We start from the raw sequence: 23777 nt of genomic DNA, 5'->3' as shown, positions 1-23777 counted from the left end.
TTTTCTCGCACCCCCCACCGCGATGAGCTTCCAACGCCCCTATCCGTTTTTGGTTTCAAGCGAGCGCACGATTGGCTCTTCTTTCCGGCTGCTGTCATCCTCTTAGTGTGCTTTTTTTTTCTGTTGGTTATTTCCCTGTAATTTTGTCTAGCTTTCCTTTTTTTGTTCTTTCAGTCTTGTTTAGTTTCCCTGTATCAGTTTTGTTTTTGCTTATAATAATGCTCGGTCCTCTCTCTCGATCTACTTGCTTGATGCCGTCGGGGTAGTTGCTTTGGTCCAGACCTTTGGGTTGTGGATATAAACGTTATCCTAGCTTTCGGGTCGAGACAAATGAGTTTTGGCTTGGGGTTCTCTACCCTCAATGCCAAGGAATAAGAGCTACGTATGCATTGGTTTGAGTTTGTTTGGCATAGATCTGTTATTTAATTTGAAAATTAGTCATAGGTTAGCGAATTTTGTATGAGTCTAGAATGTAGTACGTCATCTTTGACGCTTGTAACCTCGTAGTTGCTGTGTTGTTTGATCTTTATACTCGTTTATCAATGAATGAGATTGAACTGTTTCAAAAAAAAAAAAAACAAAAACAAAAATAAAAGCACTATTTCACTTAAACGTGCCTTTTGATTTTAAACTCATGGTCTAACTTAAAATGGATACAGCATTTTAAATAGCCACTTGTCTTTTTTGGGCCCTCCGACAATGATAGAAAGTTGAATAAAAAGTAATCTATAAATTAGAAAAGAAAATAAGGAACAAAAAGGGAAATGGAAAAACAAAACCACATAAAATAAAGACAAACAAACGGAAAATGGAAAATACTAATATAATAGAAAATACTTTTCTTTTTATATATAATTTTCTTGGTTCCCATAAAATTGTTAGGTTTAAGAAGATATCAATTCAAATAAAGATTTTTTCTTTCGACTATCATTTGATTATATAATGTATAAGAAACTACTTTTAGAAAATAAAGTAAAAATAATACATATATTGGAACATGAAATAAGGACAAAAAAAAAAAAAAAAAAAAAAAAAAAAAAAAAAAGATAGGAAATTCTCTCTCACTATCATTTTCCTCAATTCAGTGAAAAATTTACAAAATAAAAAATAACCAATTTCAATATATATATATATATATATATATATATATATAGGAAATAAGGACAAAAGATGAAAACGAAATAATAGAACCACACAAAATAAGGACAAAAAATCACAATTTTTTTATGGTTAATTTTTTTTTTTTTTTTGCTAATGGGCCCTTGCCCATTAAATTTTTTCAGCCATGGCCCTTGCCCATTCTCAAGCCTGGCTCCGTCCCTATTCTCAAATAGAGTTTTTTTTTTTAAAAAAAAGAAATGTTTTGATCATCTTCTCAAATCTCAATATATAATGTAAATGAAACTACTTTTAGAGCAGAAGTTAAAAAATAATATAAAAGTTAGTACAAAAAATAAAGAGAGAAAATAAATACATAACGACAAAAAATAAAGAAACTAATGGTTTATTTATCATTGTTTCTACATTATTTATCATTATCTCTTAACACGCAAATGTAAAGTAGCCTGCGAAAAGAGACTGAAAATTCGTCGAAGTCAAGGGTGAGAGAGATATTTGAGCATTCAAAGTGAAACTTACGTTCGAAATGTAAATCTGACATTTCGTCTAAAACTTACGTTTAATGAGAGGGGAAGTGGTGTTTGAGTGAAGGTGTGAAACATTGTGCTTTAAACCAAGTCCAAAACTAATGTTTTGAAAAGGGAAGGAATAGGCCAGTTTCGAATTTGAAAAGAGTAATTTTCCTAATCAAATTGGCACCAACAACTACCAAAATAGACATCACAAATGAAAAATAAAAAATAATTAAAAAAAAAAATCAAATTTCTATACGTGAAAAAGAGGGGAAGTGGTGTTTGAGTGAAAGTGTGAAACATGGTGTTTTAAACCAAGTTCAAAACTAACATTTTGGGAAGTGAAGGAATGTGTCTGTTTTGAATTTGAAAAGTGTAATTTTCCTAATCAAATTGGCACCAACAACTACCGGAATATACATCACAAATGAAGAACAAAATAAAATAAAATTCAAAAATCTTAACGTGAAAATGAGGGTAAGTGGCTTTTGAGTGAAAATGTGAAATATGGTGTTTTAAATCAAGTCCAAAACTAATGAATTTGAAAAGAGTAATTTTCCTAATCAAATTGCCACCAACAACTACCGAAATATACGTCACAAATGAAGAATAATAATAATAATAAAATTCAAATTTTTGTACATGAAAAAAATGGGAACCTTTAAAACTCGATTGGCTGAGTGCCAAACATGATGGTTCATCTTTTTCTTTCTCTCTTTTTGATTGCTTTGCTTCTTTTATTGCTTTGTCTAATAGCTTTGCTTTGTTCACCAAAATATCTTGAACCAAGCCGCATGCCATAGACGTTTGGGAGAAACAGAGTGGGGAGAGAGGTATGGAAAAGAAGTTTGCTTTAATGTTTATTGGATACGCTATTTTATTATAAATGTTGTTTTGAAAAAATAACTAAAGGCACAACGTTTCACCAAAGTTTGTATATTCAACATTAGATATTAGATTAGATTAGATAATCAAACGTTTAAAAAAGATTTTTTCTTTCTTCTAAAGAGTTCCAATGCTATAAATAATCTAAAGATAAGAAATCTCCTCAAGTTGGAAAATTGTTGGAAATATGAAGAGTCTAAATGCTAAAAAAAAACTAAAATCAAAAGAAATTGAGTTGAATTGTTGCTTAAATTGGTCGGCAGCTGATAAATCCGGTCAAACCCTACGTCAAGCAGCTCGAGTGAGGGGCGAGATTCTAAGATTACGTTTGAGGGACCTAAAAGTGCTTTTAACACTCAAAAAGTCCGTTTGAAGAAAAAAGTATTTGTTTGGTAAAACAATTAAAGCGCTTTTAAGGGTCCAAAAATCCTAAAAATTACAAAAACGCACTTTTGGCAAAAGCTTCATTTTGGCAAAAGCTTAAAAATGAAGCTTTTGTCCAAAAGCTCTTTTTGACTTAAAAGCTTAATTTCTCAAACGCAATCACAAACAAGCTCTAACTCACCCCTCCTGACTTGCCTACATCATATTCAATCACGTTTCAAATACTGACACCTGACGAGGTGCCTAAACCCACAAGGGGAGATTTTAGGATATTATGTTAACTCACTATCCCATTATACTTGTACAGTTACCGGCGGTGAAATAGTAATTAATTGTTGTGTTATGTCGGTGTTACCAGACCACTGGAGAAATGTTGGTAAATTTCCAACCACAAGGTTCATTATATATATATAAGTTGAAACCCTCCCATAAGTGCCTTAAAATTGCGACATATGGCGTGAACCAATTTTTTTTAAAGGCTAAACCGGTTTTTTAAGACATAATTTTTTAACTAATTTTTTAAGAATGAACCAGTTTTTTAAGAAAAAACCGGTCATTAATTAGCATCATTAATTGCGTTAATTATATTTCAAGAGTTTTCCATATATAAATTATTTATTATTAATGTTCGGATCAAACAAGGAAACAAATAATATAAATCATATTATTAAGAGAGGGGCAATCACAAGAGGTCGGCGTCAAATGGAGGAATTTCAACGTACTCTTGAAGATTGTGGTCTAAGTGATTTGGGGTTTAGAGATCCCAAATTCACTTGGAATAATGGTAGAGATGGTCGAGCCTTCACACAAGAGCGGTTGGATCGGGTGGTTGCTATTCATGAGTGATGTGGTAGTTTTGGGGATGTGGATGTGGAGGTCTTGGCTAGTAGAAGTTCTGACCACCATCCATTGGCTATTTCTTTTACGGATGGTAGGAAGTTGAAATGGAGTAAGGGGAGGCCCTTTCAGGTTGAGGCTAGCTGGAATTGCCTTGCAGGATATAAGGTAACTGTCCAACAGACGTGGAGGAAAAAGAATAGACACGAGAACCCGTGGGATAACATGCATGGAAATCTCACACGATGCCAAAGAGTTCTCAAGCAGTGGGTGTGGAAAGAAGTGGTGAGGGCTGAAGATATCATTCGGGACAAAACAAGAGAATTGGAAACAATTCGATGTAAGGATGTGGGGCGTGATGAGGAATATGAAAAAACTCTTAAGAAGGAGATTAATAATTTGTTGGAACAAGAGGACTTAAGATGGCGTCAAAGGGCTAAGGAGGAGTGGTTGAGGAATGGAGATAGGAATACCGAGTACTTTCATGCTTGTGCCAACCAAAGAAAGAGACGCAACTAGATTTTACAAATCTAGGATGAGGAGGGCCGGCTATGTAGTACTTAGGCTATTGTGGAGTTTGCTTTTGTAGGGTATTACCAAAAACCTTTCATGATAGCTTCTCCAACCAACTTTGGGGAAGTCACGGGTGCTATCCGAGGATCTGTTTCTGAGGCCATGAATAACTAGTTGTCAGCAGAATTCATCGATGAGGATGTGCGGATAGCTCTCTTCCAGATGGCCCCTCTAAAGTCACCTAGCCCTGATGGTTTTACAGTTGGGTTCTATCAACATCATTGGGATACTGTAGGCCCGGAGGTTTGTCAGGTGATTTTGCAATTTCTAAATTCTACTATTATGGATGAGAGAATTAATGCCACACATATTGCACTTATTCCCAAAAAACATGATCCGTGTTGTGTTGTTGATTTTCGGCCTATAAGCCTTTACAATGTTCTATACAAGATTATTTCAAAGGTCTTATCTAATCGTTTGGAGGTGGTATTGCACTATGTTATTAGTCCTTATCAAAGTGCTTTCCTCCCAGGTAGGCTAATGAAGAACAATATAATAGCAACAACTTATGAGACTCTACATTCTATGCATACCCGTATGTGGAGCAAAGTCGGTTTTATGGGGATTAAGCTCAACATAAGCAAGGCATATGACCAGGTGGAATGGGCTTTTCTAGAGGCTGTGATGGCTAAAATGGGATTCACTGACAGGTGGATTTAGCTTATAATGAGGTGTGTGTGGACTGCTAGTTATGCTATCATGGTTAATGGTAATCCTTGTGGAAATATTCAGCCGACCCGAGGACTACGACAAGGAGATCTTCTTTCTCTATATCTTTTCCTTATTTGTGCGGAAGTGCTTAGTGCGCTATTGTCAGAAGCAGAACAAAAAGGTGTTATTCCTTACCTCCAAAAAAGGACGTCTTAGCCACATTTTCTTTGCGGATGACAATTTGCTGTTTTGCAAGGCAAACTCGGTAGAATGGAGAAGGGTAACTAAGATCTTGGAAAAATGTGGAGCGGCCTCGGGGCAACGATTGAACAAAGATAAGACTTCTATTTTTTTCATTCGCAATAGTAGTCATTCAAGGAGGACAGAAATTTCTCAGTTGCTCGGTATCCTGGCTTCCCAAAGTTATGATAAATACCCTGGGCTCCCAACTTTGGTGGGTAAGTCGAGATCTATAGCTTTCTAGAATATTAAGGACAAAGTGTGGAATTGCTTAAATAATTGGAAGGTCAAATTTCTTTCACAAGCTGGGAAGAAAATTTTAATAAAAGCCATTGTCCAAGCTATTCCGACGTATTGTATGAGTGTTTTCTAAATTCCGAAAGCCTTTTGCAAAGTGCTTAATGGGATGATGCAGTGTTTTTGGTGGGGTCATAAGGAGAATACCGCAAGAATCCCATGGATGAGTTGGGCTAAGATGGGGAAATCGAAAGTTCAAGGAGGGTTGGGTTTTAGAGATTTGGTTTCCTTTAACAAAGCTCTATTGGCCAAACAATTATGGCGTCTCCTCCAAAATTCGGATTCATTGGCAGCACGTATCTTACAAGCTAAGTATTATCCCCAGGGTTCGGTTATGGAGGCAATTTTGGGTTTAAACCATCTTATATGTGGCAGAGCATGATAGGGGCTAAAGAAGTTTTAAGCCAAGGTCTAATTTGGAGGGTGGGTAATGGTTGTGACATCAAGGTGTTGGGGGACCGGTGGTTACCTCTCCCGATTACCTATATGGTACAGTCACCAAATTCTCTTCTAGCGGCGAATGCAAGGGTAGAGGAATTGATAGACAGGGACATTAGAGGCTGGAAGGTCCCTCTTATCAATAACATTTTCTTTGAAGAAGAAGCAAAGGTCATCCTATAGATTCCTTTAAGTCCGATGTTCCCCAAATATCGCCTGATATGGAGATGTACCAAAAATGGAGATTTCACGATCAGAAGTGCGTATCATCTTGAGGTAGAAATCAACGAAGCAAAAGAAAGTGAAGGGTCACGGATAGTGCAAGAATCACCGGTGTGGAAGGCCTGTTGGAAGCTCAATGTCCCTAATGTGGTGAAATTGTTTTTGTGGAGGGCTTGCAATGATCTACTTCCTACTAAAGTTAACCTATCACGTAAGGGTATAAACCTCTACAAACTTTATCCCATTTGTCAACAAGAAGAGGAAACGACAGTACACACCTTATGGAATTATCCGGCAGCTTGTGATGTGTTGGGTGCTGGCCCGATTATTTGGCAAAAGAGGGGAGTTGGGACAGGTACTTTTCATCAGATCATGGAGGACTTGCTAGGACGTTGTGACAAAAAGGAGCTTGAGTTGTTTGGGATTGTAGCTAGAAAGATCTGGTTTCGGAGGAATAATGTGATTCATGGAGGGGCTTTTGATCATCCAAACATGCTACTACGTAGGGCTACGATGGATCTTGAGGAGTTCCAACAAGCCAACTCTAAACATGACGAGGGGGGGTGGGGTTAGTGCTATTCGGGGGGATATTAAATGGCAGCCACCTCCCATTAACTAGGTGAAGATCAATTGGGATGCAACAATAGATAACAAGAAGAACCGGATGGGTCTGGGTATTATTGCTCGGGATTGTAATGGGAAGTGCCTTATTGCTCACAGCCTATCTTATGAGATGTCTCTGGATCCAGTGATGGCTGAAGCTTATGCCGCTTTACATGCAATGCTAATGGGAAAGGACTTAGGTGTTGATGGAATTTTATTTGAAGGAGATGCATTGCAAGTAGTTAAAGCAGTACGTTCGCTTTAGACCTGCCATAGCAACTTCAGGCATTTCGTTGAAGATATAAAATCTAGGCTGCAATTGATGGGGAGAATTGATTTTATACATGTACTGCAAGAGGCGAATTGTCTAGCACATGGGCTTGCTCGAGAGGCAACCATTCATACCACATATCAAGTTTGGGTGGGAGAGATTCCACCATATATTTGGGGTATTTTAAGGAAGGAAGAAATTCTTCATGTTCCTTTTGTGTATTAATCTTGTTTCTTTTGAGATTAATAATATTATCAAACTTCTTTTCCAAAAAAAGATACACAATTTAATAATATTATAAGCGGTTTTTTTAAGAAAAAAACCAGTCATTAATTAACATCATTAATTGCGTTAATTTTTTTTTTTGTTTGAAAAATTGCGTTAATTATATTTCAATATAATCCATGTCATTAATTAGCGTCATTAATTGCGTTTACTATAATTATTATAATCAATGTACTCTTTTTGCTATTTTTTTTTCTTTATACTATTCATTTTAAATCATATATACCTATAGGAACAAAGATTTATTTATTTTTATTTAAAGAGGTAAGATATTTTTATACGTCTTTTTAACTTATAATAAAAAATGATGTGTTACCAGAATGTATTGACAAGCTTGTAAGGGAGGAGATTTCACTCCTCTCTCCTGATTCTTTTTAATGAAGCAATGATCTTTCACTCAAAAAAAAAAAAAAAACAAGAAAGAAAAATGATGTGTTTAAGTTTTAAAATTAAATTATACTGAAGCAGGTTATAAACTAGTATTATATAATAGCTCAAAACGGATTATATATATTCCCATGTATGAGATGACTGTCAAAATACTCCGAAACACTAGTGTTTGCATTCCCTCTTAACAATCATAATCACTCCTCGCTACAAAGTACAGATCACAAAACATACATGATGATACATATATCCATACACAGCACAGCACGCATGCGAAAAGGTAGGTAAGAACCTCGCCGTTGGAGACGGGAAAATGACAATATAATAAAGCTTTCCTAGAGGTACAAACTGAAACAAATCCCCGCAGAAAGCAGGAAATACAGGTTTCACCATTAAATTACTGGTAGTACATCAGCTGCTGGGCAGCAGCAACATTCTGGAACCCGCCATCATATATAGCCTGGCTTGCTCCAGCTGTACCCATTCCCATTGCTGCCTGCTTAAGAGGATGCTGCCCCTGATGGTGCATCAGGGCATGAACACCACCCATTTTGCTCATTGCTAGTTGCCGCTCATAAGCTAAAAGATCAGTCGCAGAGAGGCCAGGTAAAGGTGCCGCTGCAGGCGGGGGTAGCGGATTTGAAGTTGTTCCTGGTGGGGTCGGTTTGCTGCCCCAAGAACACTACAGGCATCAAGGGAAACCACTAAATAGTCAACATCCAATTAACCAGAAGAAAAGGGAAAAGAAAAAAGGAACTAGCAAGATTCCAAATTATTTGCCAAAAGAATTTTACTGCATTAACATAAAAGCAAAATAAATAAGAAAATATAGCCAACTTTCTGGTTTTTTTCTTATCTGAAAAGTTAAAACAATATTAACAGTTTAACACTCTTAACACACGACAATTATCACAGATTTTCTTTTTCAAGAGTCCTGTATTATTATTAGCTACCAGCAAGCTGAAAACCAAACCTTAATTTGTTTTCCACACAGATACGACTGGGTATTTCCCATCTGAATAGCCAGAGCTGCCTCAGAATGATTACTGTATCTCACAAAACCAAAGCCTTTGTCTCGCTGGACCCGGACCTCCTCAATCACTCCTGCACCAAGAGCATGGAAGTGACGATGGAGATCAAGTTGGGTGACCTGCAAATCAGACAAAAATACAATATCCTAGAGATTAGAACCACCACCGAAACTTCTAAGAGCACTAACAACTGCTTCCCTAAATCCCATTCTCTTACCTAAATATAGGAAAACAACTAAAAAATCACCTGAATCAAACTTCCTTGGTGTTGTACTAGCCTAAATTTGGGGTCAAACTTCCTTGGTGTTGTACTACCCTAAATTTGGGGTAGCACTTTTGATTCCCTTAACATTATTTTAATATAAAAAGGCTTGCTCTTTCCTCTTAACATTTATTTGAAACAATATTTAAATGGTTTCACTTTCCCCTCTTTTTCTCCTACTATTTAATTTAAAGAACATTTAAATAGGAAAAAGATAAGGAAAGCTATTGTGAAGCTTATTTGAATAGAAAAACGAAAAGTAGTTTGATTCCCTACATTTAAGAAAAATCTAAGGGAAGCTGCTGTTAGCGCTATAAAAGATTAGACTACTACAACATACATCTCTCAAGAATTTCTGCTATATTCTAAGAAACATAGTGGAAAGAACACATAACAAAGAAATTTATATCATTCCCTCCCTCTTCATAGTAAAGATGTGGAGTCGGTATGAGAAATTGGAATGTGCACAAATCCACCTTATTGCCATACCCCAAAGTAAGCTTGTAGAACTTTTACAACCATGGCAGAACAAAATTAATGTCTGTGTGTGTGCTGTGTATTTGTGCACACGTAAGTGTAAATGAACAGAACAACAAACTGATACAAGATAGTTTTTTTTACCTCTGAAGCAAGATTGCCCACATAAACAGTAGTATACTGAGGGTTATTCTCAGGAGCATCAGTACTTGTAGTCTCTTTGCCATCTTCTGCATGATCAAGATAAAAAAAAGAGTATGTCACAAGCTTCACACACCATCGGTTAGCCAAGAAGCCAATGGAAAATCGACAATTTTGAACTTATGTAAACCAAATCTGTTCTCCTTCCACCAAAACAAGAAAAATTAAAAGATATCAATATAATCCACCCAAAGCCCAGGAAAAAAAAAACGTATAATCACCCAAAAATAAATTGTCCTTGCAGAAAACTTTGAGGTAATGCAGCACTAAATAAGGTAGTGAAAGCCTGCCATGTATGAAACAAGATAATGGTAATCCACCATTGATTCTCATCATTATCTCAGGTTGTCTCAGACTCACCTGATGAGCCATTTGTTAGTTCTACCACGCTTTTGGCATCTGAACTCTGCTTGTCTTCATTGCCACCAGCACCTTTTGTGGCCCAGTTACAGCGTATCTGTCTACTGCCAAGCCACTTTCCTGAAAAATTAAGCAACAGGTTCATAGAACAAATGCAAGTAATATATGGATGCATACATACATACTTATCATAAACAAACGTAGCAGAGGGAGATGAGAAAAGCAGAAATTTCAGTAATCACTAACAATTCTTTATTTCCTCAACTTTTCTTTTATTTTTCTGGATCATTATCAAGACACTCTCAGAATGTATTATGTGAATTCACAAAAATAAAGAGTTAAATCCTGGTAATTTTTACCTCAGGGCACAGAAATATAAAAATGGAGCATCTTAAAGCTGATAACTGCAGCTTCATTACAAATACAGCACCAGAAAGAAAAACAAAGGGAAATATGACATATAACTGAATCATCCTTACCAGTTAAGTCATTTATTGCACTTTGCGCTTCCTGAGCAGATTAGGAAAATATCAAATGATGATCATAAAGAATATCAGTAAAGAAAGGGACCACTAACAACAAGCAGATGCTAATAAAGTTATCACCTGTTGATTCCGGAAAGAAACAAACCCAAACCCTCTTGACCTCCCAGTCTTCTGATCCCACATAACCCTTGCATCTCTGAAATCAGCAAACACCAGATTGTATGCCACCCATTAAGGCACAAAGAATTATGGTAAGCATCATGCATTTATGAATAAGTTTGTTAACTACTGAATTTTGCATTCCTTGAATTTTTAAAAAACAGTCCCATCAAGCTTGTTATTCTGCCAAGAAAATAAAAGGGAATCACGGATGGATCAAAGATATGAAGCTTACGAACAACTAGGATAAACAGAGAAGCAGGCAAACAATGTAGCATCTGTAACCTCAGGGCTGAGATCACCCACAAATATGTTGAAGTGACCTGCACATCATTACAGCAGTATGACACAGAGCCCATGCTAACACATGCCACAGCATTGCAAAAACGAGTTTCAAGCATAAGAGTGCACACACGAAAAGAGTACCAACCTGACGTATCCTCCCTCTGACCACTAGCATATGCCCAATTAACTTTGATAGGCTGCCCAAACCTGAAAATCATATAAATAGATGTAAGCAAAAATACAAAGTCAAATCAGCATAAATTTTTTACAAATGTACTTACAGATGCCTTCCATTCAGATGCAATATAGCAAGAGCAGCTGATCTGCGATCGAAGTAGTGGATAAACCCATATGATGACTGCTTAAGGCAGAGAAAGCAAGTAAATTAAGTAAAGAATATATCACATTAAACAACTCAGAGAACGATTAAATAAAACATCAATTAGAACATACGAAAAGAATAGGCAAACTATCTTCTTTCTTATTATATAAGTAATTGGCCTCAAAGGGAGGAAAGATGAGAGATTCGAACTATAGACCTCCACTTCATGAAGAGTGGTCCACAGCCAATTATACTACCTATTGGGGTTAGAATATGCAAACTATCCAGACAAGTGATAACCCTACCTTCTCCTTTCTAATAAGCTTGCAGTTTTCCACGGGACCAGTACTTGCAAAAACTTCTTGGAGAAGCGGTTCTGTTACTTGTGTATGGATGTTCCCCACATAACTACATTTGAACAAGAAAGAGATTAGAAGGTGTAGAAAAGCAGGTTAAAAAAACAAAACAAAACGAAAACATAGCAAAATATAAGTATTCAATTTCATTCCCAAAACAAGAGATAACATACAACTAGTCCTAATAATTAACATTTTTCTGAATGGCTTTTAGTGGAATGGGTAAGAATAGAGTAATAACTTGAAAAATGATAGCCATCCACATAGCTCACGAGAGAGTTCCTATCAGTTCGTGGTAAGGAATAAAAAAGAGATGAATAAATGCTTAAGTTCATAAGCATGCAGATGAAACAAGCATTAAAAAAACACAAGAAAAAAGAGAAAAAATTAAAAAAAATTAAAAAAAAAAAAAAAAGAAAAATGTCTAGACAAACACTCACACACTGCGGCAAGTACTCGGATCAAAACCAGGAGGCAGATTTCCACTTGGAATTGGCTCAATCTGCAAAAGGAAAATGTGAAAAAGAAAAGAAAATAAAAAGAGCAAAATAAAACAAAAATTCTGCTTTATCCACCACCCATCAAGACTATTTCAATTTGAGAAGGTGTAATACTTCCATAGAAAAGACACACAGACCAACCTAAAGCACGAAGAAACAATAGTTCTTTGTTTCGACCTAAAAGAAGACATAGACACTTCCAGAGGATGCCGGATATTTTCACTCAGAGTTAATCCATTTGGCCCAGTTTGCACATCCATTGTAGGAATCAGGGATACTTTTCCAATTTTTCTGTTAAGGGCTTTACTCTTTCGATCTATTTGGTCTTTTTTGGGTCGATTATGTTATAGGGTATTTATTTGAGGTTTTACTAGTAATTCAGTTTGGAAGCAGTCAAAGCCCATTAAGCCTAAGTCTTATTACGTTTATGTATTTATCATCTAATTGCATATATATAATGTTTTCTAACCCCAAGGGGTTGGCTCAGTGGTTGGACAACTTGGGACTTTGAACATGCTCCTCAAGGTCTTAGGTTCGAAACCCACCGAGTGCAAACTACTTCTTGGGGCCATCAGACTGGGGATTTGCTCCTTGAATTAACCGAGGTGCACTTGCGGGAAACTCCTTGCCGAGGGCCTGTGCACCCCTGGGATTAGTCGGAGCGAAGCTCTGGATACCCGGTGCCAAATCAATATATATATATATATATATATATATATATATATATATATAATGTTTTCTATTCAATAGAGGCTATTGTTTGCCAAAATCTCAAAGCTACGAGGTTCTATTTGAGGTTTATGTGATACAATCATTATCCAATATATGATGCTAAGGAAACTCTATATGATTATTAAGAAAACTAGGTGTAATGCCTAGATTTATCTTTTTCTATTTTCTCTTTATGCATCCAGACTTCAAACGCTACAATCCGACCTTAATTTCACACCCGTAAAACCTAAAAGCTCCTGCCTAAAAAATAAAAGAACCCAAGTCAATCCATCATCAGATATACCAAAACAATCCAAAATGGCCTGCTACAGTAATTGGGGGTGCAGTTCATGGTTCTATAAATTCTAAGTACTGTCCATGGTGCTATCAAAATAACTTCCCTATGCTACTGTCCGCATCAGATATGGTGTTAGAGCCCTTTGTCCAAGATCATGATATATCCTTAAATTCAAAGACTCATTATATATATATATAATATATATATATATATATATATATATATATATATATATATATATATCCTCCAGTTGCATGTTCAACCCACCTAAATTCCGGTCATAGCTTAATTGGCTTTTAAACTTAAAGTAGAATAAACAAATTTCTGGTTCTTCCACTCTCTTTGCCTTCAAAGTGTATGAAAGAAGTAATAATAAAAAAAATATCGATGATATGAGGATAAAAATAATGGTTCTATGTCAAAACAAAAACCATGTATCAGAGTGGATTCAATGATGAGGGTGAGAAATATATTCTACTGCCAACAAACTTAACTTTCATATGCAATTTGCGCGCAAAACAATTTTGGAGGATAGATCAAACATGGTCCTCAATAACTCTATGTGCAACCTTACTGCCATTCAAACTAATTGATATTGTCAGATCAAAGGAAGTTTCTATCCAGTTACTTTCCACCACTTTCAACCTAATTAAATGCTGCCAAAATGAACTCTCAAAGTGAACAACAGAATGATTTATTTATTTACTTTGATAGGTAATTTGATCTTATTAAAAAGTGTAGAGGGGACCAACCCAAAATACACATGGCGTACACATGAGAGACACCCAAGTATAGAGAAGAAGAATACAAATCCACCAGAATGATTTAATGGGTCTTTTTTTCTCTCCATATTTTGCTACCATGAGAGAGAGAGAGAGAGAGATTGCTACGAAAGTTTACATAATGGTGACCAAGGAAAACCAAGCAGCTGTCAACATGACCAAAACAAGGACAAAGACTCAATACAAGTGAAAAGGAATAAACCCACAATGATTTTTATGAAAAATACAAAAAATAAGGAGTGGAAATCTACTAAGGGTCCATTTGGGATTGGGGTTTTAAAATGTACAATTTGAAAATAGAGATTTCAAAACGTAGTTTATGACGACACAATTTTGAAAATCGCAGTTAAACATCTGATAAAATTTGTAGAAGTGTTGTTTCTGTCATTTGAGCGTTTGGATAAAAATATTATATGAGTGCAGTTTCAGGTTTAAATTACCAACAAAGACATAATAATACTGTTATATATAAATCTAATTATTGTTTTTGTATGTTATATTTAAATCTAATGCTTATGTAAATGTAAGACCTAGGAGATGTCAATGGTGTAGTGTTTAACATTGATTTAGAAGAACAAAGTTTTCATGTGTGGGGCAGTAACACAGTGAATACAACTATGGGGAAAGCCTATTATAATTTAGGAAATGTAAGAACTGGTCAAATGTCACCATGATTTTGTAACTCATGAGAGATTCTTTTGGTGGGTTTCTTGGACACAAATACTTCTCCATTTTTCTTAAGTTTTAAACTTTAAAACTTTAATATAAAAGAAAGGTTAAGAATAAAGTGATGATGAGAAAGACAACAGATGCCCCACACTTGTTGTAGAGCTTTTTGCCAATCTTGATGATTTTGTTTCTAAAATTCGGCGAGAAAGGATTGCCTCTAGTTGGATCCAACGAAGTGCATTCATCCTTAACCTTGGAAATAATAACCACAAATATTTACAGTGCTCAAGAAATAATGAATTAAAACAAAACCAAATATTTACACTGCTCACTGCTCGAGAAAGAAAGATAAGGTGTGGTTATCAAGAGAGAGTTGAGTGGACAAATAGCAACGTTTACTTTCACCAGTTCCACTATGTTTTTGAGCTTCATATAATTGTTATTTTGCACTGCTCAATGCCCAACAAAATTATAACATGAAAACCTTATTGCAAATACTAACGAGTGGCACCCTGTTCGAACAAGTTCTTTTTCCCTGTTCGTCTGTCTTCACATCTTTTACTCTCTCCATTCCATAAATTAAAAAGAATAAGAAGCATGTGGATTTGAGACAACAAAGGAAAGGTTTTGGAAAGAAAAAGAGAGAGCAGTTACCCTTTGAAGTAGGAGGAGGAAGAAGGAAAGTCACTTTTAGTAGCAGAAGAAGAACAAGTACTATTAGCTTGAACAAGTACTATTAGCTTGAACAAGTACTGGGGTTTCACTGTTGCTCATGCTTTTAGGTTCGTGCTCGAGAGATAAGGTAAGATGCTTACCTGAAATTTAAAGGTTGAGTCGTGGTAGAAAACAGAGAGGATGACCAGCACGGTAATCAGGAGAAGATTAACGAGAGAGTAGAGGTAGAGAGAGAAAAAAGAGACAACCAGGGTTTGCTCTTGTTTTCAGTGGGTATTCACGGAATTTTATTGTTTAATGAGGACAATCTTGGTAACATACGCTTATGATTCCTGCTACACGAAACGTAATTAGGCTTTAAAATTGTGCATGAAAAAGCACCCAAGGTTCTACTGCACGAAAAAGGAGTTTGCACATTTTCAAAACGTTGATTCCTTTCAAAGGCACTACCAAACAATCAGATTTTTGCAATTTTATGTGAAAGCGCAAGTGCCCTAAACAGAAAAGTGTCCATCCATGGTAAGGCACAGTACCTAAAGCTTTCTAACACAAGATATACAGAAAAAGGTAAAGATAATACAAATTCATCAACAAGCATCGAAACATCTAAATATCAAAACAAGGATCTCCATTAATTGGGTCATTGTGAAAATTTTAAAGATGAGAACAAGTAAACAATTTCACCTGAGAAAAAGAATAGCCTACTCCACACCCTTCACTCAACTGAACTTGATACAATAACACTCGTAGTAGAAACCAGTGTTTCATTTCGCGATATTATTCAATTACTTTTACTTTCCATTCAAGTCCCAATTTTTCACAGCAATCAAACACAGAACAAAGAAAATATAGCTAATGTAAAATTCAAAATACTACCGAATTCTCTCTAATTGAAAAAAGAAAAAGAAAGAAAATCTTCTATAAAAATAAATATATCCAAAACCCTATCTTTCAAATATAGGTCCAAACAAGCCGAGCTAACCCTAGCTCCCACAATCCGATTCCACATAAACTTCCTCAAAAAAAAAAAAAAAAAAAAAGAACAAGAATGAAGAAAATCGAAGCAAAACGTAGAATCAAAATCACACAGATCATTATCAATACCAAGAATCAAAGGAAATGAGAAGGAGTGAGCTGGAACCTGAGGAGGTGCTAAGAGGCCAGGGTGGTAGATTGACTGTTGCTGAAGAAGAGCTTGCTGCATCAGAGCCTGTTGCTGCTGCTTCAACCTCTGTTGCTGCATTTTCTCGGCGATTCCCGAGAAAAAAATCGATTTTCCGAGAAAGTGAGAGGTTAGGGTTAGGGGTGGGGGGTCGAGTGAGGACCTCGGGAAAGTGAAAGAAAAATGTTAAAAGGTCAAAAGAAAAAAAAAAAAAAAAAAAAAATAGAGAGAGAGAAAAAGAGGCCTCTAAGAGAGAAAGACAAACAACTATCATGGGGGTATTTATAGAGGGATATTTTTGTGAAGGATGATGATTGGCCTACATGGCTTTGTTTTTTTTTTTTTTTTTTTTTTTTTTTACGCAAATAAGGATAGTGTATAAGAAATAAAAAAATTAAAAAATGGTTGAGTTCCCCAGCAATATAATGCATAAAATACAAATAAATAGGAAATTGGCCAAAAAATATCCCAATCCACTTGATCTTAGTCAACAGACCAAAAAAGGGCACAATCAAAGTGGTATTTAAAGCAAGCCAAAGAGCTAACCAACTTTGAAATAACATCCATCGAAAGGAGGCTGTTGAAGGAGAGGCACTAAATTCCTATTTGAATCCGTTGCAAGTGAGTAACGATATCCGGTTGATGAAACAATCTCCACAAAAAGATCAAACTAGAGTAGCTATTAGAGACTAAAACTCACAAAAGAACAACAGAATAGAACAAACATAGATACAAGACAGAAAACAAAGCAAAATACAAGAAAGAAAGCAAAAAACCCTCAACAGCAGCAACAACGGAGGAACAAGATTCTTGGCTGGCGTGTGATGAACACATGGCAGTAATGTAATATCCCAACAAATCACCATTTCTTTTAAAAAGCTAAAGATTTCTTAACCAGTTAACAAAACCTTAAAATAAGTGGCCTAAACCTTCTTTGAATAAATCAAGCCCTTAAGATCTTTTAAGAAGCAAAAGCACAAAAACACCCTCACTGGGCGAGCGCTCGCCTTGGGGACCACACGAGTGCTCGCATGAACAATGCAATACCCCTTGTGCAATACCCAATCGTACATTAGAGCACTTTTAACCTTTTTGTAAATAGTACACAAGCGCTCAATGCTACAATACGCGAGCACTCGTTGACCAATTTTCAGACTCTTGGACAATACCCAAATCACATGCCTAAAAAGCATTTTTAACCCGGTGTGAATTGTACACGAGCGTTCGACAACATAGTACACGAGTGCTCGCACCTTTTCAGGATTTCTCCTACAGCGCCATCAGCTTTTTCTCTCTCCCCCCCCCCCAACCCTTTAACCTCGTTTTAGCCTATGTTACTCCCCAGAACTGTTGTGTGAGTGTTGTTGTGAGCCTTGAGTGTTTCCTTGATATTTTTGGAGGAAGAAAGGAGAAAGTGTGAAGCCTTGTTATCTTCTAAGGTGATTTCTTAAGCATTCATTTGTGCTCTTTTTAATTATTGTTACTACTCTCTTAATGTTATAAGTTTTAAAGATGTCATAACAAGTTCTTGTACAAATTTTCTTGTAAAACCAAGAACGATTTTGAAAGGCTTTTAACCCACCCTTATTCTCTTCAGAAGTTGTATAATAATATGTTTTGCACTTGGATGTGCCTATTTCTTAATAAAACCAATAAATGTTTCAAAAATGATTTTAAACACCTTTTTGATTCTTTGTGTTGTGTTTTTCCGTGGCATATGTGTTTATTTTGAGCCTAGGAAAGAAAATACCAATCCATAGCCTTAGATAGAAGTCTAGAAACATTTTTTGGGGGATTTCTGGCCAAACCCTAGCCCCTAACTAAACGCTCACCTTAGGAAGCGAGCGCACGCCCAGAGAGCGGGGTACACGCCCCTTAGCCTCATAAATGTGTATAAAGGTTTTTAGCAGTCCCTTTTCGACAAATGGAACTTCGTGGAGTTCTCTAATACTGCTTATAATGATGAATCGTGTTTCGTTATAGTAGAGATTCGTGATGTCCGAGGATTCGAGTGAGTGAACGAGGTAATTAAATGCATACGAACACTTTCCTTAAAAACATGGGATATGTCATCTGACTGACCACATGTATGATATAAGCATGTCTACTTTTTGTAATAACTTGGTAACTGCTTTAATAACTAGTTGATAAGATACATCGTATGACATGGTATATCGGTACTGTGGTATAATGGTCCTGGGTTTACTATAGAGACTTGATTTTATGGTCAAATGTGTGTGTTGTTATATGGGTCTTAGATCCAATGGTTGTTTCATGACCGCGCGCAACCATTGCCTAATGGTCGGTCACTTCGGGACGTACATCATTAGTAGCGTAGGCCACCCGTGGTCTAATTCGGTTGGGTTGTTAGTGTTATGGATGGTAGCGTACAATGTTTGGGGCACCGGCATTGTATTACAGGTCCCTCGGGATAATGCCAACCCTGCTGAGAATGGGTAATATTTCGGGTAAACCATATCTGATAGTTACAACCTATAAAACATTAGTTTTGTTACATCAAAATACTTAAGCGATTTTCGTTGGTAGTACACCACTCTTTTATTAACCAAACAACACTTTTATAGTGTATTAATGAAAACAACACATCCTTTTCAATGTTTACAAAAAAACGGCACGTTTATTTCTATTTAATAATACTAGGCTTATGTCATATCCAATTGTGAGGTTTACTTACTAAGTCGTTAGACTTATATGGTTATTACTCTTATAGTGAGCTTGTTCCTAAAACCTAAGAGTGGTACAGTTGTCATCACAGACCTTGTTTTAAGATCTTTATGTTGTTATCAGGTTTGCTATATTATTGTTAGTTGATCAATGTCTTTAATTTGAGGATTATACTTGCACCTGTAATGATTTATAGATTTCTCAGATTTATTTCACCTTCCTATGCAGTAACTCTGATAATGCTTAGAGTGGTGGTTCCCTATTTAGCCACCAGTTGGTTAAACTAGAGTAATTGCCAATAACCCTGATAGGCTAGCCAATTTAAGTTTTGTGGGCATTACAGTTAATGGAGAACGGAGGGAAAAAAATCAGAGGAGCAAAACACCACAATACATCAGCAAGAGCGAAGGTAGGTGGGCGAAGGAGATACCGAAGGAGCCACGCGTGGATATAGCTGTCCATGCCTACGGGGCTTAGTTATTGGGCTTTATAACACTTCCAAAGTGCCAACCAGAGAGTAGGACCAACAGTAGAACCGAGATTTGCTACCTCCAAAATAGACCATAGCACTGCACTTCATTTGCCTTGCAAATTAATAAAAAGAAATGATATATATATATATATATATATATATATATATATATATATATATCATATTTTTATTTTATAATTATCTTACAATGCAAATGTAACAATTTTAATTTTTTTTTAAATAAATAAATAAATACAAATTTAAGAGTTGGTTAGAACTTTAACCTTAGAATTATAAAATAATTATAAGATAAAAATGTAGCTCATGACATTCCTCATTAATGAAAGTGCACTCATGACTTTCTTTATAAACCACTATCTTTATATGGAGTAATGATATAAGAAGGACTAGCGTCTTCCTAGAGTCCTCCTAAATGTGACGTGGCTTTCAAAATCACCATTGAATTTGAGATGATCATTATTAAATTTTGATCTATTTATTATTTTAAATGACACATCACATTTGGAAGGATTCTAGGAGGACTCTGCCCTCCTTATATCATTACTCTTTTATGTGAGTTACTCCTCATCTTCTAATATGAAATTGTGGTATTACAAACTCTCCATCTTAAACACTTGAGGTTGTATGGCGTGGCATTATTAGGTGGCTCTAATACTATTTATAACGACCCCGGAGAAAAGTGATAGCCACATCTTCGCTATCACCACAAAAATGACTAATCAATTTGGAGTTTTTATTTTTTTTATTTTAATAATTCATTATAAAGTATAGTTTCACTTAGTAACTAGATAATGCAGGACTTAGCACTCATAACTCTCTTTATAAAGAATTCACTTTATGTGGAATACTTCTCATCTTCCCAATATGGGACAGAGGTGTCAGAGTACTAGCAGCAGATGCCATATATGCTATTCCCTTCCTTATGTTTAGGAATTTTTTTTTTTTTTTTTTTTTTTTTTTAAAAAAAAAAAACTACATCAGATTCTCTACATTTAATCAACCCTTAATGATTGCTACAGTGTTTTCCAATGTATAGGGAATCAAAAGTATACATTATTTTAATGTAAATATTTCTCTTTTTTCTCGCCTCTTTCATTTTTTTGTCTTTAATTGGGGATTGTGTTGGATTTTGTGAAAAAAGTGTAGGTAGTTAGGAAACTTGTATTTTGTAAAGAATTAATATTTTAATGGTATAGAAAAAGGTAAGGGAAACTATTGCGAAATATATTTTCATAGGGAAGCAAAGTAATTTTGTGTCCTAAACTTAGGAAAAATCAAAGCGAAGCTGCTGCTAATTCTCTTACACATACAACGTACAACAATGCATCAAAGGCGCTTTTCCACACCAATCACACATGAATGTACTTTTTAATTAAAAAGCGTGTATGTTGGATCCATTTTTTTGAGTACCTACTCAATTTATGCCTATATTTCTTAACATTTTTGTTTTAACTTAAATACAAAATACTCATAAAAATACAAAAATAATTTACCTTAATATCATATTGGAACAATTTTTCAAATAAAAAGTAAGACACCCTGAAAAATATATTAAGCACATCACTTTGGCCACAAGGGCAAGCCTATATAACTAATATGCCATACTAAATGTTTATTTCACAAAAATTCTCAACATTTTACAATAATGACCATGACACACAATTAGAGATCTATATTACCATATGAACGTAAATCAAGAAGTAACAATCACCCAATTATGCCATGGTAAGATTCATTTCAGCATACTTGTAAAATTAGGGCTCGTGTCATTAAATAAAAAATGTTCAAAATGGCATTGTAAAGATGCACAGTTCGTTGCAAAATATTCATGCTCGAAAATCTTAGTTTAAGAGTCTACATGAGAATTTACTCACCATGTTCATAGAAATCCTCAAGGAAGTTATTTGGTTACTCGTCGTATTCCTCATTAGCAAGGTATTCTACTATTAGTCATATTTTTACACCAAATTTTAACTCAAAAGCTAAACCTTAAGACTATTGAGCATTATGCGAGTCAAACCGTTGGAACGATACAAGCTTATTGTGTTACATTTTGATGACATTTGATACTTTTGGCTATTTTTGTTTCCCTTTGTCCTTGGTGACAAAAAGGGTGAGAATTTTGAGGATGTTAGTTGGTTAATCCTTTTTAATAACTTCTTAGGATAGATTTGATCTATGTTTGGTGTTGGGAGTTTTAATGTTACTCACAAGTGCACGAGTCATTTGCAATATAGTTTTTGCAAGTGCGAAGTTGAATCCACAGGGAATTGTGTTTTTGACAGACAAATTATATCTAAACTAATTAAAATCTTAACCTAGTTCCAAAAGATTTTAGATTTTGAATAAAATAAAACATAAACTAAATAATAATAACAATAATCAAAAGATAAAATACTAAAGTTGCGGAATCCACACTCACCAAGTCGGAACAACACATTTCATGTTCATCAATACCATCTAAAGTTCTCACAAATAAAATCATATATATGTCTTACCATGCTTCACAATTTAATTAAATCATCTAATGTATCCATCCATTATACAAATTACAAAAGATATTCAGATTAAACCAAATCATCAATTGTATTCGTCAGACAAATCACAAATAGATATCTAATTTTAGTTTAATAAAGATCCAAGTAAACAATTAAATTAAACTTTCCTAAATCATATCATGTATCCGAGAATCACAAAAGATATTCAAGAGTAATTTCAATAATTCAATTAAAGCAAAACAACTGAAACCTTAAAAATCCATAAAATCATATCATATTAACTTACATGAAAGTGTGTTGTTCTTCATCGGTGAGGCTTTATACTCAACCTTTATTGAGAATTTAGCTCCACATGAATATTAAAAATAAAACCTAAACCTAAAAAAACTAAACTAAAAGGGAGAAAAATTGTAGAAATTCGGACATGGTCTCCCCAGCCTCTTTTCTTGAGGCTTAGCCGTCATTTTATAGGGACTTTTAGGGTTTAAAACCCTAAAAAGGGCGCTAAAGCCAGTCTGTTAGACATGTGCACTCGAGCGCATGGCCAGTGCGCTCGATCGTACTCAGACATGTAGCTCTTCTCTTACAGCGCAACAGTTAGGCGTTTGTGGCTTGCTGGTAGGCATGGATGCGCTCGAGCGCAACCCAACTGGGATCGAGTGCAGGATGGTGCGCTCGATCCTACTTTGATGGCACTTTTTTCACCTTTCTTCCAAACTCTGTATTTTTCACTTTAAAGGCGCAATATTCCCTTAGCAACTTGCAAAACACTAAAATATCAAAACTAACACAAAACAACAAAACATAAAACAACTAAAGTATTAACAAGTGTAAATTAAGGGACTCAAATACACAATATTTGGCACTCATCATTTGGTATATTTATTCATGGATAGTTTATTCTAATTTTGATATAGATTGACATTATTCATTTATGGTGTATCTTTTGTGGATGATGTTTTGTTTTTTTTCCCTTGACATTTCCACACAAGGGGAGAAAATGGGGAATAAAATTCGAACTAGTGATCTTTACTTTATGAGGTGTAATCCTCAGCCAATTGAGCTGCTCCTTAGAGACGGTTGATATTATCTATGAGATGGATTAAGTGATTCATATTATGGTGTTAGTATGTATGAATAATATTGTCTATCTATTTTTGTTAGGATATTGGAAGTATTGAAATTTTGATGCATGCTCTTAAAATTATTTTTTTAGTGAATCTAAATTTTAATTTTGGAGATATGTTAATACCTGTTAGTTCCCCATGCGCGTAATGAATTTGTTTAATAATTTCAGGAACTATGTTCAAAATTGCTTCTAACCTTATTTTGAGGTTTGATAAATAGGTTAGGTTGAGTGTTAGGGGGATATTGGAGTCGTATGCATGTCTACAATGGGTTTTGTGATCACTAAATGGTCAAATGAAGAGTTTGTTAGGTTTTACTTGGCTCATTCGATGTCCAAAACAATTCTTTTTTTTTTTTTGCATGTTATGGCATTGAGTAGTTTTTGTGCTTAGTTAGAATTGGGAGAATTACTTAAAAAAAAAAAAAAAAAGAGTTGTGAGAATTCTCCAAGAATATAAGTACAAAAGTGAATGTCCAAACATGGAGGATTGTTGTTCGAACATGGTCCAAGTAGAAAAGTTGTGTTATGGCATG

General features: G+C 35.3%; 2 protein-coding genes across 2 annotated transcripts; one reads left to right on the top strand and one right to left on the bottom strand.

Moving 5' to 3' along the window:
• Positions 1-3602: 3602 nt before the first annotated feature.
• Positions 3603-4424, top strand: LOC148584856 (uncharacterized). The gene is made up of 3 exons (XM_088517534.1): positions 3603-3742; positions 3836-4227; positions 4327-4424. The coding sequence occupies exons 1-3, from the start codon at positions 3603-3605 to the stop codon at positions 4422-4424; spliced, it is 630 nt and encodes a 209-aa protein (XP_088373660.1).
• A 3433-nt stretch (positions 4425-7857) lies between these two features.
• LOC132186376 (oligouridylate-binding protein 1B) lies at positions 7858-16655 on the bottom strand. The gene is made up of 12 exons (XM_059600312.2): positions 16419-16655; positions 12083-12144; positions 11592-11694; positions 11246-11322; positions 11110-11171; positions 10915-11002; positions 10641-10716; positions 10515-10545; positions 10036-10155; positions 9619-9704; positions 8678-8854; positions 7858-8386 (listed from the first exon to the last, which is right to left on the bottom strand). Exons 1-12 carry the CDS (start codon positions 16518-16520, stop codon positions 8102-8104), a joined length of 1269 nt encoding a protein of 422 aa, XP_059456295.2. The 5' UTR covers positions 16521-16655; the 3' UTR covers positions 7858-8101.
• Between the last annotated feature and the right edge of the window lie 7122 nt (positions 16656-23777).

This window comes from Corylus avellana, chromosome 6 (assembly GCF_965113065.1).
Source record: "Corylus avellana chromosome 6, dhCorAvel1.hap1.2, whole genome shotgun sequence".
Taxonomy (NCBI): Eukaryota; Viridiplantae; Streptophyta; class Magnoliopsida; order Fagales; family Betulaceae; genus Corylus; species Corylus avellana.
Note: the sequence above shows the minus strand (reverse complement) of the source record. Positions and strands in the feature narration are given on the sequence as shown.